Source organism: Cynocephalus volans, chromosome 12, assembly GCF_027409185.1.
Source record: "Cynocephalus volans isolate mCynVol1 chromosome 12, mCynVol1.pri, whole genome shotgun sequence".
NCBI lineage: Eukaryota > Metazoa > Chordata > Mammalia > Dermoptera > Cynocephalidae > Cynocephalus > Cynocephalus volans.
This window is the reverse complement of record NC_084471.1, coordinates 90,650,325-90,677,973: the sequence shown is the minus strand read 5'-3', so window position 1 is coordinate 90,677,973 and position 27,649 is coordinate 90,650,325. Positions and strand designations below refer to the sequence as shown.

The window sequence follows — 27,649 nt, the reverse complement described above, 5'->3', positions numbered from 1 at the left end:
AACTGTTATAACTTGAGTGCTTAACACACTGTTTAATGCATGTTATGTTAAGTAATCTTTAAAGTTAATATTTAAAATTGAGGTTTTGTGAATTGGAGATTTACCATAATGTAAGTTATGGTAGATAATATTTGAGCCTGCGAACATTATTAAAGACTTTTATATATAATATACCATACTAAGAAGAGAGCAGTTTTCCAGTCTATTTGACATTATAGAGATTGTGTTGGTGTGTACAAGTCACTGATCGAAGTACAAGGCAGACTGAGATAAAAGACATTAAAAAAGTTGTATAGAAATATTGGAGATGGAGTGAATAATTAACACTTTTTGATCAAGGACGACATGATATAGGAATTAAGGACAACATGTTAAACATTAGCACTCCTTTTTGTTTATATCTAGAATTAACATTATAGACATGTTTGATAAAATTGTACCTAAAGGTTCTTTTTTATGTTAAGAAGTACAAAATTTTCTTTTAATTAGTATTTAACTCATTATTTTCAAGTTATTTCCTATTCCATTCCTTAAAAATATATAATTGCTTTTTTCCCTATTTTTTCTTTTTCTGGCAGCTCTTCACAGATGGAATCACAAATAAACTTATCGGCTGTTATGTGGGTAATACAATGGAGGATGTAGTCCTGGTGAGAATTTATGGCAATAAGACTGAGTTGTTAGTCGATCGAGATGAAGAAGTAAAGAGTTTTCGAGTGTTGCAGGCTCATGGCTGTGCACCACAACTCTACTGTACCTTCAATAATGGGCTATGCTATGAATTTATACAGGGAGAAGCATTGGATCCAAAGCATGTCCGTAACCCAGCCATTTTCAGGTATATTTCTTTTCCTAAATTTTTCCTTTTGAAAAATAAGTATTAAATGCACTAAGGAAATATTTTTAAAAACTGCCTTTTCTTTCTTTGAGCAACTATTTGGTTAACTTAGAAACTTTCTTTGGTTAGGGTTTTCGTTTTTGTTTTTCTTAAAGAAAAAAAAATCCTTTATATCTGCAATTCTCATTGCTGTCTCTGCAGTTTGGATTGCAAGAAGTTTTGGATTAACCTGCTGCAGAGGGTCAAGGCTTCCCCTTAATTTTTTAAAGTAGTGTTTGAATTGCCAACTACTTACTACTTAATTCCTCGTATTTTCAATGTTCTTGCTTACTAAGATTCTATTCTATTAACATCATTTTGTTATTCTTTAAGTTTTTTATTACTTATTTCAGTGTATTGTGTTTTCTGTAGAGAACGATGTCTTACATATGCTTGATCATTCTTCTAAAATTGCCAACTTTTAAAATTCTCTTTCTGCTCTTTAAAACTCTCATAAATGGACTTGATTTTAAAACAACAGATTCATTCATAGATTAACATTTTTAAGACCTTTACAACTCTTAAAAGTAATTGAACACCCAAAGAGCTATATTGCTTTTTATTTGATTTATGTTTTTCAACACTTATCATATTAGAAATTAAAATAAATTTTTAGAACACCAGAATATCAGATTCACATCCTGTTAGCTATCAGTGTGGTGACATTTTCACATCATGAAACCTCTTGAAAACGACACTGTTACTAGTGAGAGAATGAGAGTGAAAAAAGTAAATAATGTCTTCTAAAAATAGTTTTAACCTTACAAACTTCTTGAAAGCATCTCAGGTCTCCAGGGGTCCTTGGGTCATACTGTTGATGTAGATTGCTCCTCCAGTTTTATGTATCACAGATCATACATTTCTTTAAGCCTCTTGTTTCCGCTTTCTCCCTTAAGTTTTAAAACCAGTTCTTACTGACTTAAAATGTGCATGTGTATGCATTTGCATTCTTTGTTTCGATTTTATCACCACCTGGCTCTTTCATGAAGTTACCCGTTGCTTAGTACCCATAAGGTGATTTGGGCTTAGCTTTCTATGCATATATGAGAGACTGTCATAAAAACAGATTGCTTTTTTTCTACATTCTCACAGACATGAGTATGTGGTCTTGGAGAAGGTCAATTAGTAGTTATTTAATTTATATAAATAAATGTTTGTTTACTCTTTGTTTGAGAGATATGACCCAAAGTACACATACATAAAAAGATTACAGATTTTAATATTTTGGTAATGCATTAGATTGAGAATGAGGCTGATACTGCTGATTGAGGATGGTACTCCAAAAATTCATAATGACTGAAAGTAGAATGAATTTATTGGTACATAAGAAACATAATACTCAAATCAAGCATGGGTAGGTCCGTGGGCTCTAACAGTGTCATTATGAATATTGCTGTCTTCTGTTTTATTCTGTGGTAGCTTTATCTTCTAACAAACATTCCTTGAGAGTGGCCATAATAACAGTCAGCTGACTTCTCTAACCAGTTTAGCCACCCCAGAGGGGAAAAATTCTTGTTCTTCTAATAGCATCAACCCAATTTAATGGCTTCAACAAATATAGGGTCAGGTCTCTTTGGCTTAGCTTGGGTAATATGCCCTGAACCAATCACTGTGACCTGAAAGATGGAATGCTCTGGGCAAGTCTGAATCATATGTTCTCTCCTAAAGTTAGTGGTGCAGATGGATTGAGTGATACAGTTAGGATTGAGATTAGCTCTATGTGAACCAAATTAACTAAAAGTGAGGGGATAGAAGTTTCTCCAAAGGAAAATCAGGGCTCTTTTATTATTAGAAACTAGGTGGATAAAAATAAGAATATTTGTGATAGTACAAAAATCTAGTAAAACTGTGTTATGTAATCACAGGTTGGTGAAGGCTTACAATAACACTAGATTCCTTGTGTGCCTTAGTTGAGTGGTTCTTAAATGGTTTTACATTTTAAAGTCATCTGGGAAGCTTTTGAATATCTTGAGGCCCTCGCTGGACCCCAGACCAGTTAAATCAGAATTTCTGGGAGCAATATCTAGGCCTCTGTAATTTTTTTTGAAGTTCTTCAGCAAAACCATGCCAACAGGAGGGAGATGGACAGAGTTGGTGAAGCATATATTTAGTAAGGGTTCACGAAGATGAGTTTCAAATGTCAGAGAAGTTTCCTTAGAAGAAGAAGGATCTAATAGAACAGAGAGGCTTCACAGAGAGCCAGAAAGAAGGACTTCTAGCCTAGGGAGACAGGAAATAATCCCTACTCAAAAAAGAGAGCAAGGAAGAAGAGACTTCCAGCCCAAGAGGTACTTTTCAAGAGAATCCTGGGACTCTAACCCAGTTTTAGAGATATACTCAGAATCTTAAGAATTAATATCTGTCCTTGCCTGGTTCAATGGACTTTTGTCCTGAGTAGTGGTTCGGGAGTCTGACTCACCAATGGATTCCCCCATCTGTTAGTAAGAAGTGAGGACAAAGGCTTCAAAGTTGCATACTTAGGGTCCTGAATGAGAGATTCAGGGGTCCAATGATGAATCTGATTCAGAGTCACAACATCATAACTGTTAAAGAAAAAATAATTCAATAATACTTGTTAAAGCATGGTAAGGCTGACTTTATTCAGGACCATATGATAATGGGATTTTGCAGTGCAAGAAAAGAGATTGTGCTCACCTCCAAATATATAGCATGAGCAAGTGGGAATTTATAGCCAACGAGTAGGGTGGGGGTGTTGGTAGAAGGAAAATTACTAAGAGGTAACATCAGGGGTAAGGGGGATTCTGGCTAAACCAACCTAACAGGATTCTTGCTGAAGACAGGTCAGGGTGATCAGAGATCATTTGTGGGATGGTGAAGCATAAGGAACATGATCAGATATCAAGGGTGATCAGATATTAAGGGTGGGGTATTCTTGCTAAAGTGACTTAGCAGGGTTTTTGCTAAAAATGGATTTTACAGGAAATGCACAGATAGGCCTAGGGGAAGATTCAGGGGCCTGAGTAAAAGTTGGTCAAGCCAAGAATCTTTGTTAGTAGACATGAGCTTTATGATGCTTAACTTTTTCTTTTTATGCCATTTTGTTTTAAACAGGCTAATAGCTCGTCAGCTTGCTAAAATTCATGCTATCCATGCACACAATGGCTGGATTCCCAAATCTAATCTATGGCTAAAGATGGGAAAGTATTTCTCTCTCATTTCCACAGGATTTGGAGATGAAGACATTAATAAAAGGTACAATTATTTTTACATTTAGAATTATGTTTTACATTGCTTTACTCTATTACAGGGTTTCAAAGATAACTACAAGATTTTTCTATGTATAAAATCTGGTTTTATCTCTATGCTTGAAGTAAAACAAGCATCGATTCTTTGACTCTCAGATGGCACTACAGAAATAACTGCCTCTATATGCCTCATAGCTCCCCCCACCCCCAGAAAAAAACCCAAAAAAACCCCTACAGCAGCAAGGGGAGATGGAGGTAGGGGAGCAAGCCATAAATATAGAACATTTATTTGGAAGTAATTGTAATATAAAGATCACTATGAATGGGCACCTTTTTGCATGGTACAAGTTGGCCATAGGGACTTTTTAAAAAAAAATTATTTTTGTTCCTAGCAATTTTGAAAAGGCCCAGAGATATATATTGGAACATTGTGGTAATATTGAAGTGTGAAAAAGTTTGGGTTGTCTTAGTTTACTGTGACTATTTAAAGCTTAGATAATGAGTGTAGAGTAGTAATTTTGGAATAAAATTAGGGTGGTTATAAAGCTTTTTATCCTGTATTTACATTTATGTATAAAATCTATCAAATTTGATACATCTAATATCATAAAGCACAGAAGACATGAAGCAGTACACTGAGTTAGCTGGTCACCAAGCTCACAAGGGAGGTGATGAGTTACCATCAAATACTAGTGAGAATCTTCTCAAAGAACAACCTGGGTTCAAATGATTTTAGTGTAAAGCTTTCCTTTTTTTTTCCTTTTTATTTTCTGTGTACTTTCCAGGTGCTAATTCAGGTATGCATAGTTTTAATTCTCCTGGAAATATGCAGTGCTTTTAATTGTTGTGCATTATGTTTGTTAAATAAAATGTACATATCAGTTTCCACAAAAGCTGACTTCTTTGGGTTTCTTATATACCTTTAAAGTAGGCTGTTGAATTGATGTTTTCGTAGGTAGATAGCTCAGATTGGTTGAATTCTTCAAATATGGACTCTCTTCTTATGTAGAGGCTTGTATTTGTCTTAAGTCAGCATCAATACAATGGCCAGAGTTTCTGTTTTTTCGACAAGAAACTGTTACTATTTTATGTACTGTAAATGTGATTGGAATAAAGCTTTGGAACAGAAGTCCATGTTAAAAAGGAAAAAAAAAATCTCAGATGATGAGGTTGAAAATTCAAGTACTAGAGTCTTACTTACCTTTTGTAAGGCTGACTCCCCAGGTTCAAACTAAGGTATTTTATTATATTCTATATAAAAAAAAGATCAGTGTTTAGAATCTAAATTATATGATTATATTTTATTTTATATAGTGTGGTTATTACTAATACAAAAATTGGAAATTTTATTTTGTCCTTTATATCTAAAACATGTGAAAGTACCATCTTTGTATCCAGAAAATCTTTGTTTCAAGAAAAACAGAAGGAAGACTTAGATTTTTTTTCTTGTTTCTTTCTATTTGTCATAATTCATTAGGGAAAAAGAGGCAATTGAGTTTGATTATTTCAAAGATTAATTTGATTCACTCTGTGTATGTGTTTGTATTTGGAGGTAGTTTGTCAAACTTCAGGTTTGATAGGGATATTATACCCCTCAAAGTAGAATTGGCAAACTTCTGGAAGTGTGTCCAGTGTGCTGGATATTCAGGAAGCTATAGTATAAAAATAGAGTTTTCTTTTGAAATAGTTATTTTTATTGAGAAATTTTGGAGAAAACCATTTAAAAACAATGAGGTAGATGGTGATGGTGAAGCAAGATTTTCTTGACTTCTTAAGGTAACGTATAGTTGAGAGGCAGTGTAGTATTGTATGGGTTAGGAGCACAAGACTCTGGAGCCAGAGATCAAATATCAGTTCTGCCAATGAGCATTACTGCTGTTAAACTTGGGCAAGTTACCTTAGTGTTTATTTATTAAATTGAAATAGCACGAGTAGCATATTAGTCTTACAGGGTTTTTGTGAGCATTAATTGAATTGGTATATATAAAGTGTTTAAAGTAGTGCCTGACCATATAAGTGCTACATAAATGTTAGCTGCTATTTTTGAAATTGTTTTTGTTATTCGAAGAAAGTTATTTAGGTAGGTTTTGAGTTTTATTTCGTAGACTCTCCAAGATATACTTTAAATCCTCAAGGTTAGTGATACTTTGGAAAAGCTGGAGGTCTGCTGTGGTAAATAACAGAAAGAAAGCATTCTGCCCAGATAGAAAATGTACAACTAGAAGATAAAAAACATTTAAGATATTGAAAATATTTATTTTTCATGTTTTCTTCCATTCCTTTTTGTTTGTAACATGATTATAATGATTATGTTCATAATCCTTTGAGTCTTATTGTTTCTATTTAACATTGTACCTTTTTTAAAATAGAGATTCTTGAACAATCATACCATTAAATAATTTTTTTAAAATTAATTATTTTTTTAAAGAAAATTGTTTTTTATTCTTGGCCAAAAAACAAGTCTTAATACATTTAAAAATACTAAGATCAAAGGAAATATGCTCTGTGACCACAATAACAAAAGGAAATTTAGACAGTTCACAGATGTGTGGGAATAAAACAACACTCTCCTAAATAAACAATGGATAAAAAGAAATGTCACAGGGAAATTAGAGAATACTTTGAGATAAAAATCATAGTGCAACATATCAAAATTTATAGGATGCAGGGCTCATGCAGTGCTTAGATGAAAACTTATACTTGTATACACCTATGTTAAAATGCTATGTTCTTTTTAAAGGTATTAATCTCTTTGTAAATTTCCTCCTTCATATCCTGGATTTTTTTTTTCTTGTTTCATTATGTTGTCTGAGTCTTCCCATTTCTCAGTGAGTTTCCTTAAGATTGTTGCTTGGAATTCCTTTTCAGTCATTTCAGGGGTTTCTTGCTCTGTAGGGTCTTGTATTTGAGAATTACGGTATTGTTTTGGTGGTGTCATATTTTCTTGGATATTCATACTTCTAGTATCTCTATGTTGGTGTCTGGTCATCAGGTAGAGCAGTTGCTTCTTCCACCACTTGAGTAGGCTTTGAGGATAGAGACATCCTCTTTTTCCAGTTCCCGCTGGTGACTCTCCTTGTGTCAGTGCAGTTGAGTGTTTTGTGGGTGGCCTGTACGGCATCTGTGGCTACTGCTGTAGCATCAGGCTGCTGTTGCTGTAGCTGTGGCTGTGGTGATGGCTGTGGTGGGCCACCTGCTCAAAAGTGGTATTTTTGGTGTGCTGTCTTGCCTGCTTCTGGGTGGAGGGGGTGGCTGCCTTGGCTCCTGCCCAAGGACCCTGGACATCCTCTCTTTCTTACCTGCATCTGGGTGGAGGGGTCAGCTGCCCTTGGCTTCTGCCCGAGAACCCTGGGCATTCTCTCTTTCTTGCCTGCATCTGGGCAGAGAGGGTGGCTGCTGTCAGCTCCTCCAATCATAACATTTTGAAAAGAGCATATAAGGATTACTTTTGGAAGTTGAATGTAGAGAAGAATGCAGTAGTGGGAAAAATATAGGCAGAAACCACCTACATAGGCAAATACAGTAATGTAAAAAGAATCTGTATTATATTGTACAATGGAAAATAAGGGGTAATTTGAGACACTTCGGAGAAAAAAATCAAGATAACCTGACTTAAAGTATTAAGGGAAGGAGTGAAGGAGTAAATTAACGGCAGTTTTGCACGCCTGATAGTGCTATTGAGGGATTAGTGGTAGCAGCCCATTTTTGTTTAACTTTATTTTTTATCGAATTAATGTAGATATATAACAATAAATAGTATAGAATAGTGTAAGATAAAAAGCTGTGATCTTTAGTTCCGCTCATGAAGCTTCCTCCCACCATTCCCTGTCTCACTACTCGGAGGCAATTTCTACAATAGTTCTGTTTTTAACATAACAAGATAATATGAGTATACCTTTATTTCCTGATTTATCTACTGTAGACAATAATCTGTTGATTATTCTGAGAATTTAGCTGATTTATACTGCATTCACCCTTCCAAGTTTGAAATAGATATTTTTAATTTTTTAATAGTCTTTGTAACTTTAAATAATAAACCTTTTTTTTATTAAACCCTTTGTGTCGTAGTTTCTTCATTTATAAAATGGAGATAAATGTAAAACATTTAGAATAGTATTTAGTAAATGTTAGCTATTAGTTTATATGTATTACTCCCCACCCCAATTTTGCAGTGACTTTTTTTTTTTTTTACTTTTCTGCACTGTATTTTAACTTGCTCAGTTTCTTTTTATTCATGTTTAAGTTCACTATGAAGGTTTTCTTTATTCCAACTTTTGGAATAATTGGTCTGTTTTAATTCAGGAGTATGTGCAATTAAATGGAAAGGATTTACTCAAAATAGATTTTAATCCTTAATCAAACTGGAAAAAAAATGCCACTAAGATAAATATAACTCTTCTTTTAAAACTAAAGGTTCCTAAGCAATATCCCCAGCTCTCAGATTCTTCAGGAAGAGATGACTTGGATGAAAGAGATTCTTTCCAACCTGGGCTCACCTGTTGTACTTTGCCATAATGACTTATTGTGTAAGAATATAATCTACAATGAGAAACAAGGTAGGTATTTGATCTTAGCAATAAGTAAAGTTGATTTCTTTTATTTTCTTAATGGTCCTTTGATTTTTTTGTCAATAAAAATAAATTTAATTCAAGTGCAAGGATTAAAAACATGCATGAAGCTTTGAAGATTTTCTTTTAGGTTATAAAGACATGGTAACAATGATAAATTAGGAATATATATTTTCTATATATTTGTATAAAGTATGTTTTTTAGAATTGGTTTGTTAGGAACAGTTTGTGGTTACTATTGGATATTTAAGTGTAAAATGATGAAATGATTTTGTTTATAAATTTAACTGTAAAACCTATTTGGTTATTCATATTTGAAAGTGTACCTGCTTGTAATGGGAGTTATGGAAAATCAACAAATTGACATTGTACTGCTTTATAAATACAGAAATTTTCTCACAGTGTTGGGAAGGACAAGAGTATCAGAAACAAATGTCTCCAGGTTTCCCATTACCATTTACTGTGCTGATTTGTTAGACGTTTTGATGAGCCACAGATGGAGGAAATGTTACTTGTAGTTGCTCAAATTTATATCTACTAAAGTAATCAAGAGGCTTTGGTAAATAGTTTAAATGTTTTTTGAGGGAGATAGTGATTCTTTTTGTTTTTTTGCGAGTGTTCGTATCTTGCTGTATCCTAATTCTGTTTTCATATTTAAGAAACACTTTCTTGTATTATTTCACTGGGTAAAGTGGTTTGAGGTTTGGTTGCTAAATGATAGATGCCCTTTAATACTAAACTGAAATTTAAGAATATAATTTTGATTGAAGGATTAGTATTAATTTAAAGTGTGTTTGAAACCACGAAGCTATTGCATTTTATAGGAAACCAGTTTATGAAGATAGTCATTATAGTTGAAAGACCATATTTTGAATCAGAAGTGTGCTGTTGTAAATATACTAAAGCCAAAGAATTCTCATTAACATGGTCATAATTAAATTATTATGAGTATTTATGATCCTTATTAGATTGTAAATCACAACCATTCTAATACAAAGGTTAATATTTATAGCTGACTTTAACTTGAAAACCAACCAAAGGGAACACTGTCAAGAGTGATAGACTTAAGTAAATGTTTCAAAAACATGTTTGAATATGTTTTATATTTGATATTTTAATGTGGACTAGAGATCTTATTTTTCACAAAAATATTATGAGCCAACATCTTTATTTCGAATTGTCTTGAAGTTTTTGTGGAATCATTTTTTTAAAACCTCGGGTATACCGTAAAATATTATGTACTTGACAGTGTCCTTTCATATATTATTGTCCATTTATTCTATATAATTGTTATAGTATATATGCACTACATTATATACTAGTAACCAAATCTCAATGCCTTTTGTGAAACAGGAGCATTACTTATGCATTATGCAGTGTATTAGCTTTTAAGTTTAGTGAAAGACCTACTAACAAATTTTGTATAATGGAATTTCTAGTGAGGGACTTCATCTTACATTTGAAGTGGACACTCAGCTTTATTTTTAACTGCAAGTTAATCAAAGAGAATCTGTTATTTCCTTTGGAATATAATTTTAACCTTTCATATTTTTATTTTTATAAGTTTCTTTTACATATTCATTTTATAGAATAAACTTATTTATAAAACTGAAAAATAAGGGACCAAAAAAATCAGATTACTTTGTCTTAGGTATTAAAAAATGCATTTTTATTTTTTCATTTAAATAGTCGTCTATCTCTAAACTATTGATTAGTCATATGAAAACTTCCCATATTGTCAAATAAAATCTTTATGATTCAATTTGGCTTTAAGAGTTCAAGGTTGTCATTTGTTTTTCTGCCAAGAGTTACCTGACTCATACTTTTGCATCTAATTTTTCTTTCCTACACAGAAGAATAAATTTCACTGACCCACAAATGTAACTATGGTATACTTTTAGAATTTGCCCTTTTTCATAGAATTCTATTTTGTACCATTTGTTTCTTCTTGTCTTTATGGTTGTGTTTATGTGTTAGTTATGGAAATGTCTGGGTTTTGCCCTTACCAATGGTTTCTAGTATCCATTAGGAAGGCTCATTTGGACCCCGTGGCATCTGTTTAAAAAAAAAAAAAAAAAAATCAATTCTTAATGTGATTAGTTAATACATAGCTTTAAGAAAATATGATTAGAATGTTCCAGTAGAACCTTAAAACTCATGAAACTGTGGCAAGAAGCTTATTTTATTCTTTAGCATTATGTTTCAGATTTGGAACTAATGGTTTTTTGAGATAATATAATGATATGACATATTTGAGTCTCTGCATCTTGAAGTCTCTGCATATATTTTTAGGCCATAATGACTTAAATTTTTTATATTCTAACTAGAAAATCTCTAAGTAACTCTTAGAATCAGACATATTAAAGTTTAGTTTACAACGAGTAGAAGTCAGAAAGAGTATAGATTTTGGAACCAAGCATACTTGGGTTCAAATCCCTGCTCAGTTGCTTACAGAAGTAAAGTAATATTAGACAAGTCATTTTGTCTCTTTATAGCAGCTCTCAGTTGTAGCTATTACTAAGATAGGGGTTGGCAAACTTTTTCTTTAATGGGCTAGATAGTGCATTTTTAGGCTTGGTGGGCCATATTGCAGTCTTCATTGCAGCTATTCAACTCTGTGTTGTAACATGAACACAGCCATAGACAGTATTTAAATAAACAAGTGTGGATATGTTCCAGTAAAACTTAATTTTTAAAAACAAGTGGTGGGCTGGATTTAGCTTGAACACACGTAGTTTGCCAACTCCTGTATAGCATGCATTTTAAAAATGTATCTGATTCTGAAAAAATAATAAATGGTTACTGTAGACCAGAAGGTTAATTATATCCTATAACTAGTAGAATTATGGCTCACAGGCATGAGATGACAATTTGATTTGTCTTTAAGTACAACCTATAGTTTCTACCTTAACTATAACTCAAGCGATTGATTTAAAATTTTAGAAAATGTGTATATGTATGTATATATGTACACATGAGGGTGCTTAAGAGTTCATGGAAAGATTTGTATTATCTTCTAGTTATGTTTTTCCACGAACTTTGAAGTACCCTCATACATACATATTCATACACACATGCACACAAAGACTATGGGCACCCTGCAGTTTGTAGGCATTTTCATCTGTGAATGTTACAGGAACTGGTAGGTATTACAGGAAAGAATACTGCCTCTACTTGCTTTCACCAAGTCATCTGACAGAACTCAGGAATTTGGGGGAGAAGAATGAGCTTCCTTTCTGAAGTTGATGGTAGCTGTCAAGATTTTTGAAAAGTTAGTGCCAGGAATTAGGTGGTTGATAAACAGCAGCCCATTCCTTGCCTTCAGTGAAATGACATCCTAAAAAGGTAAGAAAAGAATACTTAATGATAGAATTTGATCCATAATAAAAAACCCAAAAGCAGCAGTTCTTGCTCCAGAACTGTAAGACTTACCAGTCATCTTTTAAATAAATCATTAATTTAATAGAGTTTAAGTAGAACAAATTGTAACATTGCTTATTCACTAATGGACTTCAAATCTAATATTTTAATTTTAACTAATTCTTTTAACTGCTGACATGTCAGAGATAATTGCTACAGCTTTTGAGATTGCTGTCTCATGTCTTGATGCTCTGTCAGAATGTTGTTGGTCTAATGATTTTTGGTGGTGGTTTTGTTTCTCTCCCTATCCTCCCTTTCTTCATAAAAGCTCTTATAAAGATTTAATATATAACTTTAAATTTCAGTAATGGCAATCACTGTTTTCATTTGTCAGCAAAATGCAAGAAGCAGATTTACAGCTCTTTAAGGAAATACAAATGAGTAGAAGAAAAGAAAGGAAAGCTTTCTGGGAAATATAAGTAAACCAGGGTTTTCTTTAGAATTTTACACAATATGAATAGAAAACAGATTAGTCACCATTCTTAATCACTTGATTGGCTCTAAATCTTATCCACCCTATCATTATTCATGAGAAGGCATTATTGTAGTTGTGGTTGTTTTATTGATGCTTTAAATGACTTAGAAGAGTTTTTTTTAACTTGGTTTTATTTTAAAATTCAAATAAATATAAATTTATTTTTGTATTTCATAACCTATGTTTTCCAGGATGGAGTGTTTCTTATGAAGGATAATCTTAACCCTGTTTTAATCTATATTCTGATCCACTAGTTAGCAGAAAATAAAATATCCCAGTGGCTGGCCGGCAAGCTGAGTTGGTTAGCATGTGGTATTATAACACGAAGGTCAAGGGTTCAGATCCCCATACCAGCCAACTGCAAAAAAAGAAAATAAAATATCTGTCAGATAATAAAAAACTTAAATAGACTATAAAAAACGAACAGTGACCTAAGATAGTTACTATTTAAGTGTTTTCTAAACTTTAATTGATTTTATTCATGCATTCAGGCCCACTGTGTATTCAGTCATATACTTTAATAGAATGGCAGAAATTCTACACTTTCTTCCTTTAGTATTTCATGTTTAATTTGCTCCCCTTCCCCCAACATGTGTTATTTTGTCTCAGCATTCTCTGCAAAACTTCCATTTATGTCACTAGCATTTCAGTACTTCCCATGTGCTGTGGATTGCTCTGTGGATTGCATAATGAAAGATAAAAGGAGCCCTACTGCCCCTCTAGGAGGCATGTATCATGTAGTGGAGGAGTCAGATCACTAAACAGATACTTACATTTAGAATGATGAGTGCTATGGTGAAGGTGTACACAGAGTATGACTGGACACCAGAGTGAGGTATGAAGGGGAAGTTTCCCAGACCAGAATAATCCCTTTTTGTGTCAAAAAACGTTCTGTTAACATTGATATGATTATGGTTACTTTTCTCATTGTTCTCTTTCCAGCCTGTCTACCACTGCAAAACTAGTGAGTTGGAAAGATTTTCAGGTTCTCGTAATGAATCTTTTGCTTTTCATTTTTATCCCTGTCTCCTTAACAACTTAAATATAATTTTAAATTCCTTAAAAATAAAAGGAAACCAAACAAATGTATTGTATATGATTAGATAACCTCAGGTAATAAATTATTACTTTTTTGGTTTTAAAATGCTTTAAAAATTGGTAGACTATTTTCAGTATACTGAGATTTGAACAGTTTAACTCAGTAGTATGTGGATTTTATTACTGTGGTGAAGATAGTAATAAATAAAATACAGCTTTTCAAAATTTAAGTTTTATCCATTAATCATGTGCTTTACCCATTATATGCTTATTATTGTGCTAATTATATAAAGACAAATAAAATAGCTGTCCCAGCCCTTAGCATAGTGGTTCTTTACTTTTTAGAGATAATGGATCCCTTGAGAATCTGGAAAATAGAGAATCTCCTCCTTGGAAAATGCACATACACATAAAATTTTGTGTAAAATTTTAGGGAGCATTCTCATTGTCTTTCTATCCTTGAAACCCTAATTAAAAATTCATGTCTTAAAGAATTTACAAGATGGCCATGCTATATGCTAATTATTAATAGTGATGTGGACATACCTCTAAATAATGGGAAATTTTAGAAATCAGAAGTTAAATTTATGGGAGAAAAAAATATATTTTCTTTTGATAGGAAAGCATTTTCCAGTAATTTGATTTTTCTGGCACCCTAAAAATAATGGAAGTAGGTCTCTTTAAGTTTACCTTGTTGCAGAAGGTTAAATTTAAGGTTGAGTTCCACTTTATTTGCAGTAGTTTGAAAAAGACTAGTTAATGCAGATTAAAAAAATTTTTTTTTCCTTTTAAGCTTTGTGTCTTGTAAAATGTGAGTTTGCCAAATTTTCTTCATCTGCTACAGATTAGGTATGCCATTGTTGCTGCCATGTGGCGGCGCACCCCGTGCTTCTTAAACGCACTGACTGGAGGTTTATCGCATCACTTGTTCACATGCACGGAGCCTGGTAACAGCCTCATCTGTATCTTGTTAGCTTCATTTTCTTATTTTTTAAATTTCATTATTTATAAACTCAACATAGCATTTAAAAATAAAGGCTAGTTTTAATGAATTAATGCTACTACAAAAAGTCATTGCTAAAATTTTTGTACTGAAACAGATTTTAACTTTTCTTAAAATGGTCTGTGTTTAAATTAAATTGTATTTACTTTACAAGCAGGTGTATTTTACCTGCCATTTTAACTATTTGCCAAATTCTAAATATAATGTTGAAAATTGAAATTGAAGCTTTTATTTATGTGGCAAAAGTAAGCTTCAGGACTGGGCTGTGTATTTTTATTGGCATGTAATGGTTAATATGAGCTCTACAAGAATTTGTATTTAAAGAGCTAAAGCAATCAACAGCTGCAATTTAAAAAGTTATATGTTCAAACTGTTCAGTTGCCACAGTTGTGCACTGGCAAATCTTGTATCCTGATTTTTTGATGGCTGGTGGATAAATTATCTCCCAAATTGTTAAGTTTAGTCTCTTACTTTATAGACAGTTTGTACAGAGAATTCATCTTATTCTTTTTTAAATAACATTTTTCCTCCCCAAATTAAAATTTATTGCAAAGAATTTTAAAATTAGAAATGAGAGGAAAAAAAGTTGCTTGTCTATCATCTGTAACAACATGTTTAAACATTTTGTTTTGGCTTATTTCTATTTATCTTTTTTTCTCTATGCATTATATGCTTCCCCCCCTTTAGACATAATAGTTTTAATAATTTGGATATCTATTTTTCATATGACATTTCTAATTCCCCTGGTCATTATTTTTGAAATGAGATTTTTTCATGGCTTTATTTAATTTTTTATTTTATTTTCATGGCTGGGCATATTTTACCATGATGGTGCTCTTCACCCTCTCACTTCCAGTGATTCCTAGAAAAGATATTTTAATACATGTTCCAACTTCCTGTTCTGCAGTTTAATAAAGTGATTTTTTGTACTGTAATATTTTTTGTGGAATAGTGTTCTGTGAATTCAAGAATATATTGTGGTTGCAGTGATTTATTGTCACCAACATTTAAAAATCTTACATTTAATATAATATGCATTGGATTTTGATAACTGGTATGTGATACTTTGATCATTCTCACTTATTTTACTCTTGACTTGACTATTATTTATACAGGATTAGAATTACATATTAAATACCATTCTATGTAAAATTTTTTTGCTTTTATGTAAAGCACTGCATTTGCCATGATTTTTTTTGTCACATAATTTTGTTTTTCTCTGTTTGAATATGATCAACATACTTCCCCAGATTAAATTTACAAATCTATATCAAGACATTTTAGTGCAAAAGCTGTTTTATTTGGGAAATGCCAGTATGTGTAGACAAGGAGATTGATGTTTGAGCGTAACTAGGCAGATGTTATACATTTTCATAATATAAGCAGTTAGAAACTATTCTTACAGCCATCTCTGTTCATGTATGTACCATTTTAACTCCATGCCCCTGTAAGCCTTTGAGTTTGTGATCCTTGGTATTTAGTGACCCACGCTGACTTTTTTTTTTTTTTAAATGTCTCTCTTCTTTTCTTTTTCTTTTCCCCCTTATTTTTTCTCTTGTCTGAATAGGACCTATATATGTCTTTGCTGAGCCAAACCCTTTATAATAGTCAGTGCTCAAAAATTAAAAGTAGGTAGGAATATGCCCCTTGGACAGGATTATCTTTGCAGAATTATAATGAAATACCTATATACACATATACATTATAATTCATTATAATATACAATATATAATACATATATGTAGTAATAAAAGAGGAATCTATTTAGCTAATGTAAACATTTCTCAAACTTATACACATTAAAAAGAAACTATTCTTTTGCTCTTTTTAAAAAATGAAACCACTACCTTAATGCTGATCAGATGTATAAAACCTTAGTTATGTGGAATTCTATAAAAATGTAAGAAAAATGTAAGCAACTAACTTCTTAAATTAGTGATATTAAGTTGATCAGCAAGTATTACAGCATTACTGCAAGATTTACAAAATTCAAATTTTTCAAAGTTTATATTGGATTTCCACATGTAGATACACTTTTCAATTTACTGTTGAAATATCATAGATTAAGTTTTTATAAAATTGCATAGATTATCAACAATTTCCAAAGATAGCTTTCATTTCTAATTAAACTTGAATTTTAAAGTAACTGATGCCCCCATGTGGTGAAAGACATATTTCTCTTTTGTTTGAACTTAGAGAATGACTGAGTGTATTTTCATTTTTCTTTAATAAAGTGGGCATTAGTGTTTACAAAGAAGCTGTTGACCAAGAGACATAATCTGAATTTGTAAAGCTCATTGCCATAAAATTCACAGCCTTACCCTGTAATGTCTCAGAAGTGCATGTAACCAAGCACGTACAATGAGACAAACAGTTGGAAGCTATTTCATTACAAATAGCATAGGGATTTTCTGATCTCATATGTGGTGTCTTAATGTCTTTGTTTTTGTGTCTCACATAGGTGATGTACAGTTCATTGATTATGAATATTCTGGATACAACTACCTGGCATATGATATCGGAAATCATTTCAATGAATTTGCAGGTAAAATTCAGGGTTTCTCTAATGGAGTAACTTATTTAACTTTGAAATGATATTTTTAGAATTTTTTTTTTCTTTAAAGAAAATGAACTGGCAGCAGGAATGACATCTTTTCACTTCTTGTTCACCTTTTTGCTTTGTTTTTGTTTCTTACTGGAGGAAAGAGGAGATGACCAAAATTTCTTAATTGCCATAGATAGGAGAAAAATGATTGTGACTTCTGTTAAGACATGATACAGTGCTAGGTGCTTCGTAAATCTCATCTCATTTTTTTCTCCACAGTGATCCTATAAGGTAATATTACCCAGTTTACAGATGAGGAAAGTAACTCACCAAGGTCACAGTAAAATAGAGAGGACTAAGATGGGAACCTAATTTTTTTTATCATTTAGGAGGCTTTGCTTTTTTCATCGTAAACCTGGGCTTTTGGAATATTGGTTAACTAAACTAAAAAGAAAAAAGAATTTTTTTTGGCCATGAATATTGAAAAGTTGGTTTTTGTTTGTTTGTTTTGTTTTTTTTACCCCTGAATATTAATCTATAACAACCATTAAGTATAAAAGTTTTAGTTTTTTTTTTAATGTAAGTAGCATTAATTTAAAATTCATTTAATGACTCTATATTTAGAAACATGAAATGCTCTAAAACTGAAAATTAGGAAATTCCTTTGGATGGTTTACACCTAGTAGGAATTTTTCATTGCTGAATTTATATTTATGTATTCATGTATTTTTATATACTTCAGATTACCAGATTGGGAAATTATTTCCCTCCACCAAGCTTATCATATACATGCTATAGCCACATGTATGTGCTGTACTTATTTTCACATATATCACCTATAGAAGAGGAAACCAACTTTGCATATAATGAGATATCACCGTGTTAGTAATACAGATGTTACTTCTGTGGATGTGAAAGAGGAAACTCTAGTGATCTTAGAACAGTTTTGTGGAGAAAAAAATTGAGCTGAAGCTTAAAAGATAAAGTTTGGATGTGCAAATAGAAGAGAAGGGAAGGCACTTCGGGAAAGGGGAAGAAAACTTCAAGATGAATTGCTTATTTTTGTAGGATATAAAATTCGTGAAGGAGAATAGAAGGTTATAAGACTAGAGAGGTGGGTTTAGAACAACTTACGAAGAACTTTCAGTGCTAGGCAAAATAGTATGAGCATTATCTTCTAGGTTAGTATTTTTAAACTGCGTATCATGAAATCAAATTGGTGGAATAATCACTTTTGTTTACAGGGAATGGAAAAGAGTAGAAATAGAAAGTATGAGAGTTGGAATATGTAGTTGGGGTAAATATTATCTTGTGAAACTTAATTATCAGTTAGGTGTATGTATAAGGTCTCAATAAAAATGTGTGTTTCTTACCACGAGTCATGATCAGAAAAGTTTTAGAGCCACAGTTTGAGGTAGTGCTCCAAATGTTAATGTGCTTAAGGATTTCCTTAAAATGCAGATTTTGAGCTTCTAATACAGGTGATTCAAGCTGTATTCTTTGAGGAAAAAATTGAAGCAATGAGAACTGATTATGGTGATATGACAAAATATGTTGGTGGTAAGGATTATTAAAGTATGCAGAAGAGTATGAATTCTTAAAATCTTGAATGCATTTTGTTTTTCTAAAGGTATGAGTGATGTAGACTATAGTCTCTATCCAGATAGAGAACTACAAGGCCAGTGGCTGCGTTCTTACCTTGAAGCCTACAAAGAATATAAGGGCTTTGGTACTGAAGTTACTGAAAAGGAGGTAGAAATACTCTTCATTCAAGTCAATCAGTTTGCATTGGTAAGTTTAAATGTGAAAAATGAAAGATTCTCAATATAATTTTAAAATCTTCTAAATTTTCATCATCTTGTAAAACAGTTTCTCAGTTTTAAGTTTTGTGAATTTTTGTTCAAAATAATGAAAAAACATGGTTGTTCATAGTTTACTCTATAGTTTACCCTGTTGCATTGTTTTTGGGGACAAAAATTTTGTTTCATGCACTACTGTATCCCCATCTCCTAGAACAGTGCCTGGCCATATTGTAGATGCTTAGTAATTATTTATTTAATGAATGAATTCTAGTTAGGGTTAGGATTAATGTGTGAAGCCGTTTCTTATATCTCTTTCTTTACATTATGAAAAACATACAATTAAAGACAGGTTTATGGGAAATGAAGTTTTCCACAACACTTTTAATTATCACATCTTAATGTTATGATAAAGGTAGTTTGGAACAACTAGTAGAATTAAATTTGCATGACTTGTTCAGTGTTTTGTCTTCTTGACCTTCGTTTGATAGGCAGTTATTCCCAGCTTTTTTAATGTTTTAATGTTTTATTAAGACCCACATCTCAGTACATGCATTTGTTTAAAAAAAATTAGTTTATTTAAATTATCTTTTGAGAATAATGTGTTGTATTAGAATGAGTTTACAATTAAGGTGTTAGACAGTTAAATTGAATACTAGGTCAAAGTTATTTTAGCTACTTGTTAGTTTTAATATAATTTTGTACAATTGACATGGGGAATATTTGCTATATTGTCTTCACAAGTAGACCCTAGCAAGTGTACTATTTCCATAGTTTTAAGAGCATCATTTTCCCAGAGTCACTTAGAATACTTCTCAAGTAAGAGGCTGCGCTGAAATGTGACTTTACCTGCTGTTCTGATATCTATTTTCAGTAGAACTGTTGGTTCGATTAATGGCACGCTCTCCAGCTGGTCCTAGGATGCCTGCTGTTTCTATTTGTTCTGTTTAAGCATGATCTTAAAGTAGGGAAGTAGGGCTTTCTTTCTCATTAGGATGAATGGATTTCAGAATCAACTTAATACTCCTATTTTGCTAATGTCTGTATTAACGAATATTATTGTTGCTGTAATTTGTATTTTTTCCATGTACCCATTTAATTTCTCATATTCGTCAGCATTGAATTTATTAATTTCTACCTAAAGTACATGTAGCTCATAAATTCTTAGTCAGCAGTCACATTGTTTGCTACTTTGGGTTCCCTTGTAAACTTTTGATGATGTTTAACCCCTTTTCTGGCATATTGTATTTGTATCTTTACATGGTATTGAAGGATACAGTTACTTCTGGTTTGATCACCAAGTTGTTTATAAATATTCGTTAATCAGATATTAAGTACTTATTGCTACTTTAGGTCAGGTAGATTGGAAGTTTAAAAAAGAACTAAAAACATGGTGCTTTCCTTCAAAATGATTATAATTTAGAAGTGCAAATAAGATGCACAAAATAATTTTTTGTGTGTGGTAAAATTTAACACCCATTCCTATTTAAAATTCTTTGTAAATTAGAATTGGAAGGAAACTTATTTAACCTGATTAAAAAAAAGAAAGAATATCTCCATAAAACGTGTAGCAAATATATTCAGTGTCATACATTCAGTAGAAGGTCTGATAGAAAAAGGATTAGGGATGGTTGATAGAGACATAAAATTTCAATACCTTTTAAATAGTATTCCTCATTTAGCATCTTCTCTGAATTTACATATACTTAGCTTTTGCATGAGCATATATGGTAAGTTTTTTATGCTCTGAGGTTCAGATACCAGTTTCTAATTTTTCTTCATTAAGTAACCATTGAAAACCCTTTATTTCTTAAGGCAGCTTTTGTCTGAATTCCTCTTCTTATTTTATTAAGATTCTTCTGATTGTCCGTTGTGTGCTTTTCTTGCCCTTTTTCTCCTGGGATATGTTACTTTATTGCATCAGTGGCTCTTTCTATCTTCAGAAAAGAAAGAAGATAGCAGAACTTAGCAGAACACTCACACATGGCTTTGTCAGTACCCTTTACTGAGATTACCACCTTTCCTTTTGATATTCTTTTCTTTTTCAAGACTGTTTTTATAGCTTCTTTTTAGCTAGCCAGTTTATCTTTCTCACCAACTTTTAATTTCATCCCACTGATCAATAATGTTTGTCAATCTCAAGTGATTGAAGAAATAATTGGGAATGTAGGGGGAAATAAAAGCAAACCTTCAATCTTTCTCCTTTATCATCTTTCATGCACTCTTCAGACCACTGCAATCTGCCTTTTTCCACACTACTTAAAAAAAAATAATTCAGGTAAGGGTTACCGATAATGATGTAATTGCTAAGTCTAATTTAAACTTTTTGGTCCTTATCTTGCTTGATTTGTCCATAGCATTTGACAGTATTTACCACTGATTCTTAAAATTTTCTTTTTCATTGACTTTTTTGATTCATTTTTGTTCTGTGTGGTGAAAATAAGTAGATGATAAAAGTATGATTATATGAATCACACAGTTTATTGCCATACAAAGAGAATTTTTTTTTTTTTTTTGCTCTTAGGTTCACAGTGCTTAGAGAGGGGGAGAATAATGTGAGCAAATCTCACAGTGAATACACGTGATAGACGAGGTACATTAACCACATAGTGAGTGAACTCTATGAAGTTCAGTCAGTGAACACTACTTTAAAACTATTAAAGTCTAGTTTGATTAGGATGGAACTTTACTTTTTTTACTTTTTTAAACTTCTTACTTTACTGTGGAAAGTAAAGTCTAATTGAATAAGGTATACATTTTTACGAGCAGTTTCTTGGGAGAAACTGGCTTCACCAACACAGTAGAGATTCATGATGACATCTAAAGTACCTCGATGCTAGAGTGTGGTGCTGGTGGATAAGGTTTCAGAGCTCAAAGGCCTGTCAAGGCCTGAGCTCCTTGAGTTTGGAGAAATGGTTGACAGAGTGCAGCCTGTCACAACCTAAGCTCGCATAGTGTCAAACTCCTAATTTTATATGTATTTTGAAGTTCAATGGTTGAGGTTAGTAACTCACATGTGGGTCTGATAAGGTGTGATGTAGCATTCCCAAGAGGGAGGGGGAGTTTGCTGCAAGTTCTTACATATGGGCTCTGATGAGACTTCTGTTCTCAAGAGGAGGAGAGTAGCTGCATATATCATGTATGGATCTGATAAGATGTCATATTCTGGAAGGGAGGGGGCAATACACTCCCAAGTTTTTACTACAGCGAAACATGTATCATTCACATAGCAAACTATGTAAGTGTTTGGAATCATTTGAAAGCTGCATGATGCATTCTTCTTGGTTCTTCTCTTTCTGTACTTTCCTGCTTAGTCTCCTCCCCTGGCTCCTTTTTTCCTCCTCTTCCCCCAACCTTCTTACATTTTAGTATTCTCTAGTGTTCTGATTTTGGGACTGCCCCCTCCTTTCACTTGATATTACTTTCAGTGGGTGATTTAGTCGTAAGGCTTTTATTTCTGTTAATCATCCCAATTTGAGTTTCTTCCCACTTTTGAGCTCCAGACTGTTTCTGTCCAGGGTCCCATTAGTATCTGACCACATGTCTAAACCTCTATTTTACTTTGTGCACTCTGCCTTCTACCACAGTATTTACTCTTGATTTTACTATTTTGATTTAATTAAAACACCCATCCATTTAGTTGATATATTCTAAAACCAGAAAATTTTCTCATGTGTTGTTGTTCTTCCTTATCCTTAGATTTTTTGTTTCCAAGTTCTGTTGTTCTTGGTTCCTAAAATTTTTTCAATTCAACCCCATCTTATTGCCATCACCCCAATTAAAGCCTTAATCTAGATTAGTCTTTGCTTGTCTCTTTGCCTTCAGTTTTTTGTCTTTAATTCATCCCGTACATTAAAAAAGTGATCTTGTTCAGTGATTAGAATCTGATCTGATTCATTGAACTTAATTGTGTACAACACTTGCCTATTTTATGGCTCCTTATGACCTACAGAATGATACCCAAATATTAGCATCTATAAATTCTGTCTTTATATCCTGCTGTTTTCCACCTCCTTCTCCTACTCTACCAGAGTCATTTTGTTTCTGCATACACCATGATGTTTCGTGCTTGGCATACTTTTGTATACGTTGTCCCTTCTCACTGGAATGCCCTTTTCCCTACATCCCCTGGCAAATTCCTCTTGTTCCTTATGGACATGTCTTAAATACTATGTCCTCTGTGGATGACTCCTTTCTTGATCACTTGTTATTAAGAAGATGGCATATGTACATTGTAAATCTGCTTTGATAATGGGAAAAACAGGTCTGAATAAAATCAGAGTATACAAGTTTTTAAATAAATGGTTAATAAGTGTTTGCTCAGAGTATGATCAGACTTCTAAAAATTACAAGACCTCACTTGTTATTGATTGTTTATCATAGTTAATTAATAGCGCAAACACTATAAAACCAAATAGAGTGTACATAGTGGGTTTTTTAAGCTTTGAGGAGTTTTCAGACACATTGTATGAAGACTTGGGATTCTTTCTAGGTAAAACATTAAGAGTTACATTGGGGTTTTTGAGAAAACAGGGTTTATTTTAGCTTAGTATATATAAAGCTTGCATTTTTCTTTGCCACAGGGGTGAGTAGCCTGAAATTAAAATGCGCTTTTAGACAGACTTACATATCCATAACTTCTGAACATGAGAGAAATAGTATAAGTAAATCACAGAATGTTATTTTATTTGGACTTACTTTTTTTTTTTTTTTTTAAGAATGCACGTGATAAACAGGCTGTTTCCTGCCTTTTTATACATTTAGAACCTAATGTTATGAATAAATTTTTCATCTTTCACTTTTTTATAAAAAGAGCTGCCTAACAAAAATGAGATTCTTGTGAAGTTTTATGTATAATCCTTCTCTAGTGTGGAATCATTTAGTTAATGTATAGTACTATCTGAATAAAAATTGATTGAGAAATATAGTTACCAGCTGCGCTTGAAATGGTGAGAAGAGCTAGGTCGATGTTATTTTTAAATTCAGAATGACTCCTGATTTCTCAGTCTTTTCCACTACAGAACAAACTTCGTAGGGTAAAGAGATTAGGGTACCATCTACAGATAATTTTATATCACTTAAAATATGCCAAGGTGATTTAGACAAGAGGTTCTCATTGTGTGTGTGTGCGCGCGCGCGTGCACGTGCGTGCGTTGCGTGCGTGTGTGCGTGCGTGCGTGCGTGTGTGCGTGTGAGATACAGAAATTGAACCCTGGACCTTGGTGTTATCATCACCACGCTCTAAGGCCAGCTGGTTCTCAAGCTTTTTGAACTCAGAACCCCTTTACACTTTAGGATTTTTTTTGAAGACTTCTGTGACCTTTCATTTATATGAGTTATAAACATTTTTATCAACATTCACTATATTAGAAATGAAAATAAAATTTAAAATATTTATTCAATGTATACTAAAAATAAAGTCATTACATGTTAAATAACCACTTTTTAAAGTGTAAAGACAATTTTCCAGAGTAAAAAATGACTTAATGAGAAGAATGGTATTATTTTTCACTTTTGCAAATTTCTTTAATGTCTGGCTTACTAGAAAAAAACAGTATCAGGAATGGAGTTGATGAAGAGGATAGAATTGATAATTTGATATTTGTTTAACAAAGAAATTCATTACTATAATTTTTTATTTTTCTTTCCTCCTTTAAGGCTTCCCATTTCTTTTGGGGATTGTGGTCTTTGATTCAAGCCAAATACTCTACTATTGAGTTTGACTTCCTTGGGTAAGTTTAGTTTTACTGTATGCATTGCATTTGTCTCTACTTTTGTTTGTATTAACAACTAGAACTAATAGAGAACGCTGCAGTTATTTTCAGTCAAATATTGTAAAGCCTGCATATATTTAATAATTGGTCTGTGAAGAAATCTGCTGCAAGCTAAATGCTCTCAGTATTAGAAAAGTGTCCAGTAGGTGGCGCAATAAACTAAAAATATGTCCTTTGAAAATCTTAAACTTTTAAAAAACCAGCTTAGAAGGGTGAGTGGAAGTAAAGGATGGATTAAGTTTTTCAGCTTTGACTAATTTTATGGTTATTCTCTTTTCTCACTAGATATGCAATTGTTCGTTTTAACCAGTACTTTAAAATGAAGCCTGAGGTTACTGCGTTAAAAGTGCCTGAGTAAAGAAGAGATTTAATTTTTCTCAAGTAGCTGAGCAATGCTTGTGAATCTTTTCTTAAGAAATTCCAAAAAGCCAATATTTGTTAAAATTCTGTTATTTTATTTGGTTATTTTGCTTTACAAATTATGCCTCTTAACAACCAGTCAATTTTTTAAATAGACCAAATAATGTCAAGAAATATACCTACTGCTATCAATATGTGGTGGAGTAGAAATTTGTTAAATCTGCAAAAGGTGTAAAGGTGTCAGTTTAAGCCTTTCTTTGATACTTTAATCTATGTTATATGTGAATTATTTATTATAAATTTAACATGATTTTGTGACTGTTTTCATCTGTTTCATCTGTTTTGAGTATAAGCAATGAAAATGTTCCAGAGAAATTCTTTTAAAGTTTTACTTTAATAGTATTAATTTTAGTAAACATTATTGTCGTTCAGTATAACCTTTTTATCTTGATGCACTGTAAGTAAAATGAATCATTTTCTTCTGAAATGCCAGTTGTTGACTGTATGGATAACTTGGGATGTTCATATGAAAATATCTGTTTAGGAGAGTGAAATACACTGTCTCTATTGGTGGTACATCTTTTTGAATTGAATATTAGGGAGCATTTCTTTTTTGGGGGGAATATAACTTAGAATTAATTTCCCCTCTCTTTCAATATAAATATAAATATTTACCATATAATCTTGGAATAAGTATAATGATTTGATGTTACCAAAATATATATTAAGCAATGTTTTCAAATGCTAAACATGGCCATTTAAGTTACTAGTTTCAGTTTTAAAAATTTTACTCTATCAAATTGTTTCTAACCAAAAATCTTGCTTTACTTATTGAGATGCTCTATGTTTTTATTTATTAAATAGTAGCTAGTATTGCTAAATTTTGAAACAAATTTACAAAGTTTATCATACTTGGAAATAAGAAAATAACGTTTAGATGAATTCTTTTTTACCTATCCAGATTCATTCCTTACATTTCAGTTTCATGTTTTAGTTTGGTTCCATGTCTTTAGAGTGATAGCAAATGATTACTTGATACATAAAAGTTCAGAGTAATACGTTGAGGCAGTTAAAAGAATTAAATTAAGAACTTTTAGGACATTGATCTTGTACACTTAAAATCTGACAAATAACAAAATGTGAATTAAGCAGAAATACTCATGGTAGGAAGGCTTCTGTTTGTTTTTATTTCTCTTGTTTTTGTTTAAGTGTTTTTTTAATTTTGTCTGGGAGTAAGAGGCAGGCAATTATTGTACGGGAGGAAGATAGATCTTTGGGATAGATAAGTAAGCTTCAAGGTTTGAAGACTGCTGTGTGGAGTTGAACAGTCATGGTTAACTTTACTTAGAAAATTAGTCTGATGGGCTTTGCACTTTGGTCATATAAGTGCCCATGTACAAAGTTGGCTTAATGGATCTGCATATTCAAAATATGCAACTACAGATTTATCCTCTGAGAAATCTTCTGGGGAGTCTGATGTATTATTTCAAAATGACTTATATTCTCATCAAGTGCTTTAAAATACTTGGATTATCTCAAGATGTTTAAAGCTAATAAAATACGTAGAAACTCTTAAAGGCCATTTTAAATGGTAAATTCTAGTTACATAAGTAGAATCTTAAAATATGTTTGTATCTATAACAGTGTTAGACCAAGATTTGGTTTCTACCTCCCCAATGTTATAAATGTTCACTTGTGTTTTTATAAACCACATTACTGTAAGATCAATAGAATTTTGCCTAGTTGATTAAATGAATGGAACCAATTAAACAACTAATAGCTTTCTATGATGGTAGAATGAACTTTTGGTGAAATTTTTATCTATAGTTGGAACATTTTCGTAGAATGATGACAAATTCAAATACTCTTTTTTTTTTTTTTTTTTTTTTGCTTTTTGCCTTCTAAAAGTGCAGCAGTATATATCTGGTAGAACTATGGGAGGAGAAAAGATCATTTTTCTACCTTACTCTGTATTCTTACTTCAAACTATTTCAAATAGAGATTCACTGAGCCACTGCTGGATGACTGTGCATAACTGCTAGCTGTGACATTATTATGTGTTTCAGAGTAAAACCATTTCATGTGTAGAATTAAATGTAACCAGGAATAAAGGCTCTCATTTTAGCCCTGGGACTGTGCAGTGGATCTTGGGAACAAAATAAGATATTTAAGCTAATTGTCCCCACTCTTGGGCTTACATTTTGGGTGTTGTGATGCTCCTAATTCCTGTATAGGTTTTTGGGATCACCGTGCAGGGTTAGCAATGGAATTCAAAATTGCTTTCCTTTGTATTCGCCATTTAAGGGATTCTAAAGGAGGGTAAATCTCAACAGCATTCTAAAATCATTTCTCTAAAATTTGTCCTATGGCTTGCTGAGATGTCTGTTGCCTTTTTATGTTGAACTAAGGAACTTGAATGCCTTACTTAATAACTCAACTAGTAGTAAGCTCATTTTGTAAATATGAAAATGGTTGTTAGAAGTGGCATTCATTTATATTCAATGTTAGTCAGTAGACCATAGTGGCCTGGATGCTTTAAAAAGCGAAATTCCACAATTTTTTTCTTTTTTTCCCTTACATACCT

General features: G+C 32.4%; 1 protein-coding gene across 1 annotated transcript in view; it reads left to right on the top strand.

Annotated features, from left to right (window-relative positions):
• Nucleotides 1-25,815, top strand: part of ETNK1 (ethanolamine kinase 1) — a 45,418-nt gene extending 19,603 nt beyond the window's left edge. Inside the window, exons 2-8 of the mRNA XM_063075570.1 lie at nt 579-838; nt 3,950-4,090; nt 8,497-8,639; nt 17,049-17,132; nt 18,763-18,923; nt 24,590-24,663; nt 24,991-25,815. Of these exons, the coding sequence (XP_062931640.1) occupies nt 579-838; nt 3,950-4,090; nt 8,497-8,639; nt 17,049-17,132; nt 18,763-18,923; nt 24,590-24,663; nt 24,991-25,063 (936 nt within the window). The 3' untranslated portion in view covers nt 25,064-25,815. The remainder of the gene's footprint in view (nt 1-578; nt 839-3,949; nt 4,091-8,496; nt 8,640-17,048; nt 17,133-18,762; nt 18,924-24,589; nt 24,664-24,990) is intronic.
• Nucleotides 25,816-27,649: the final 1,834 nt, after the last annotated feature.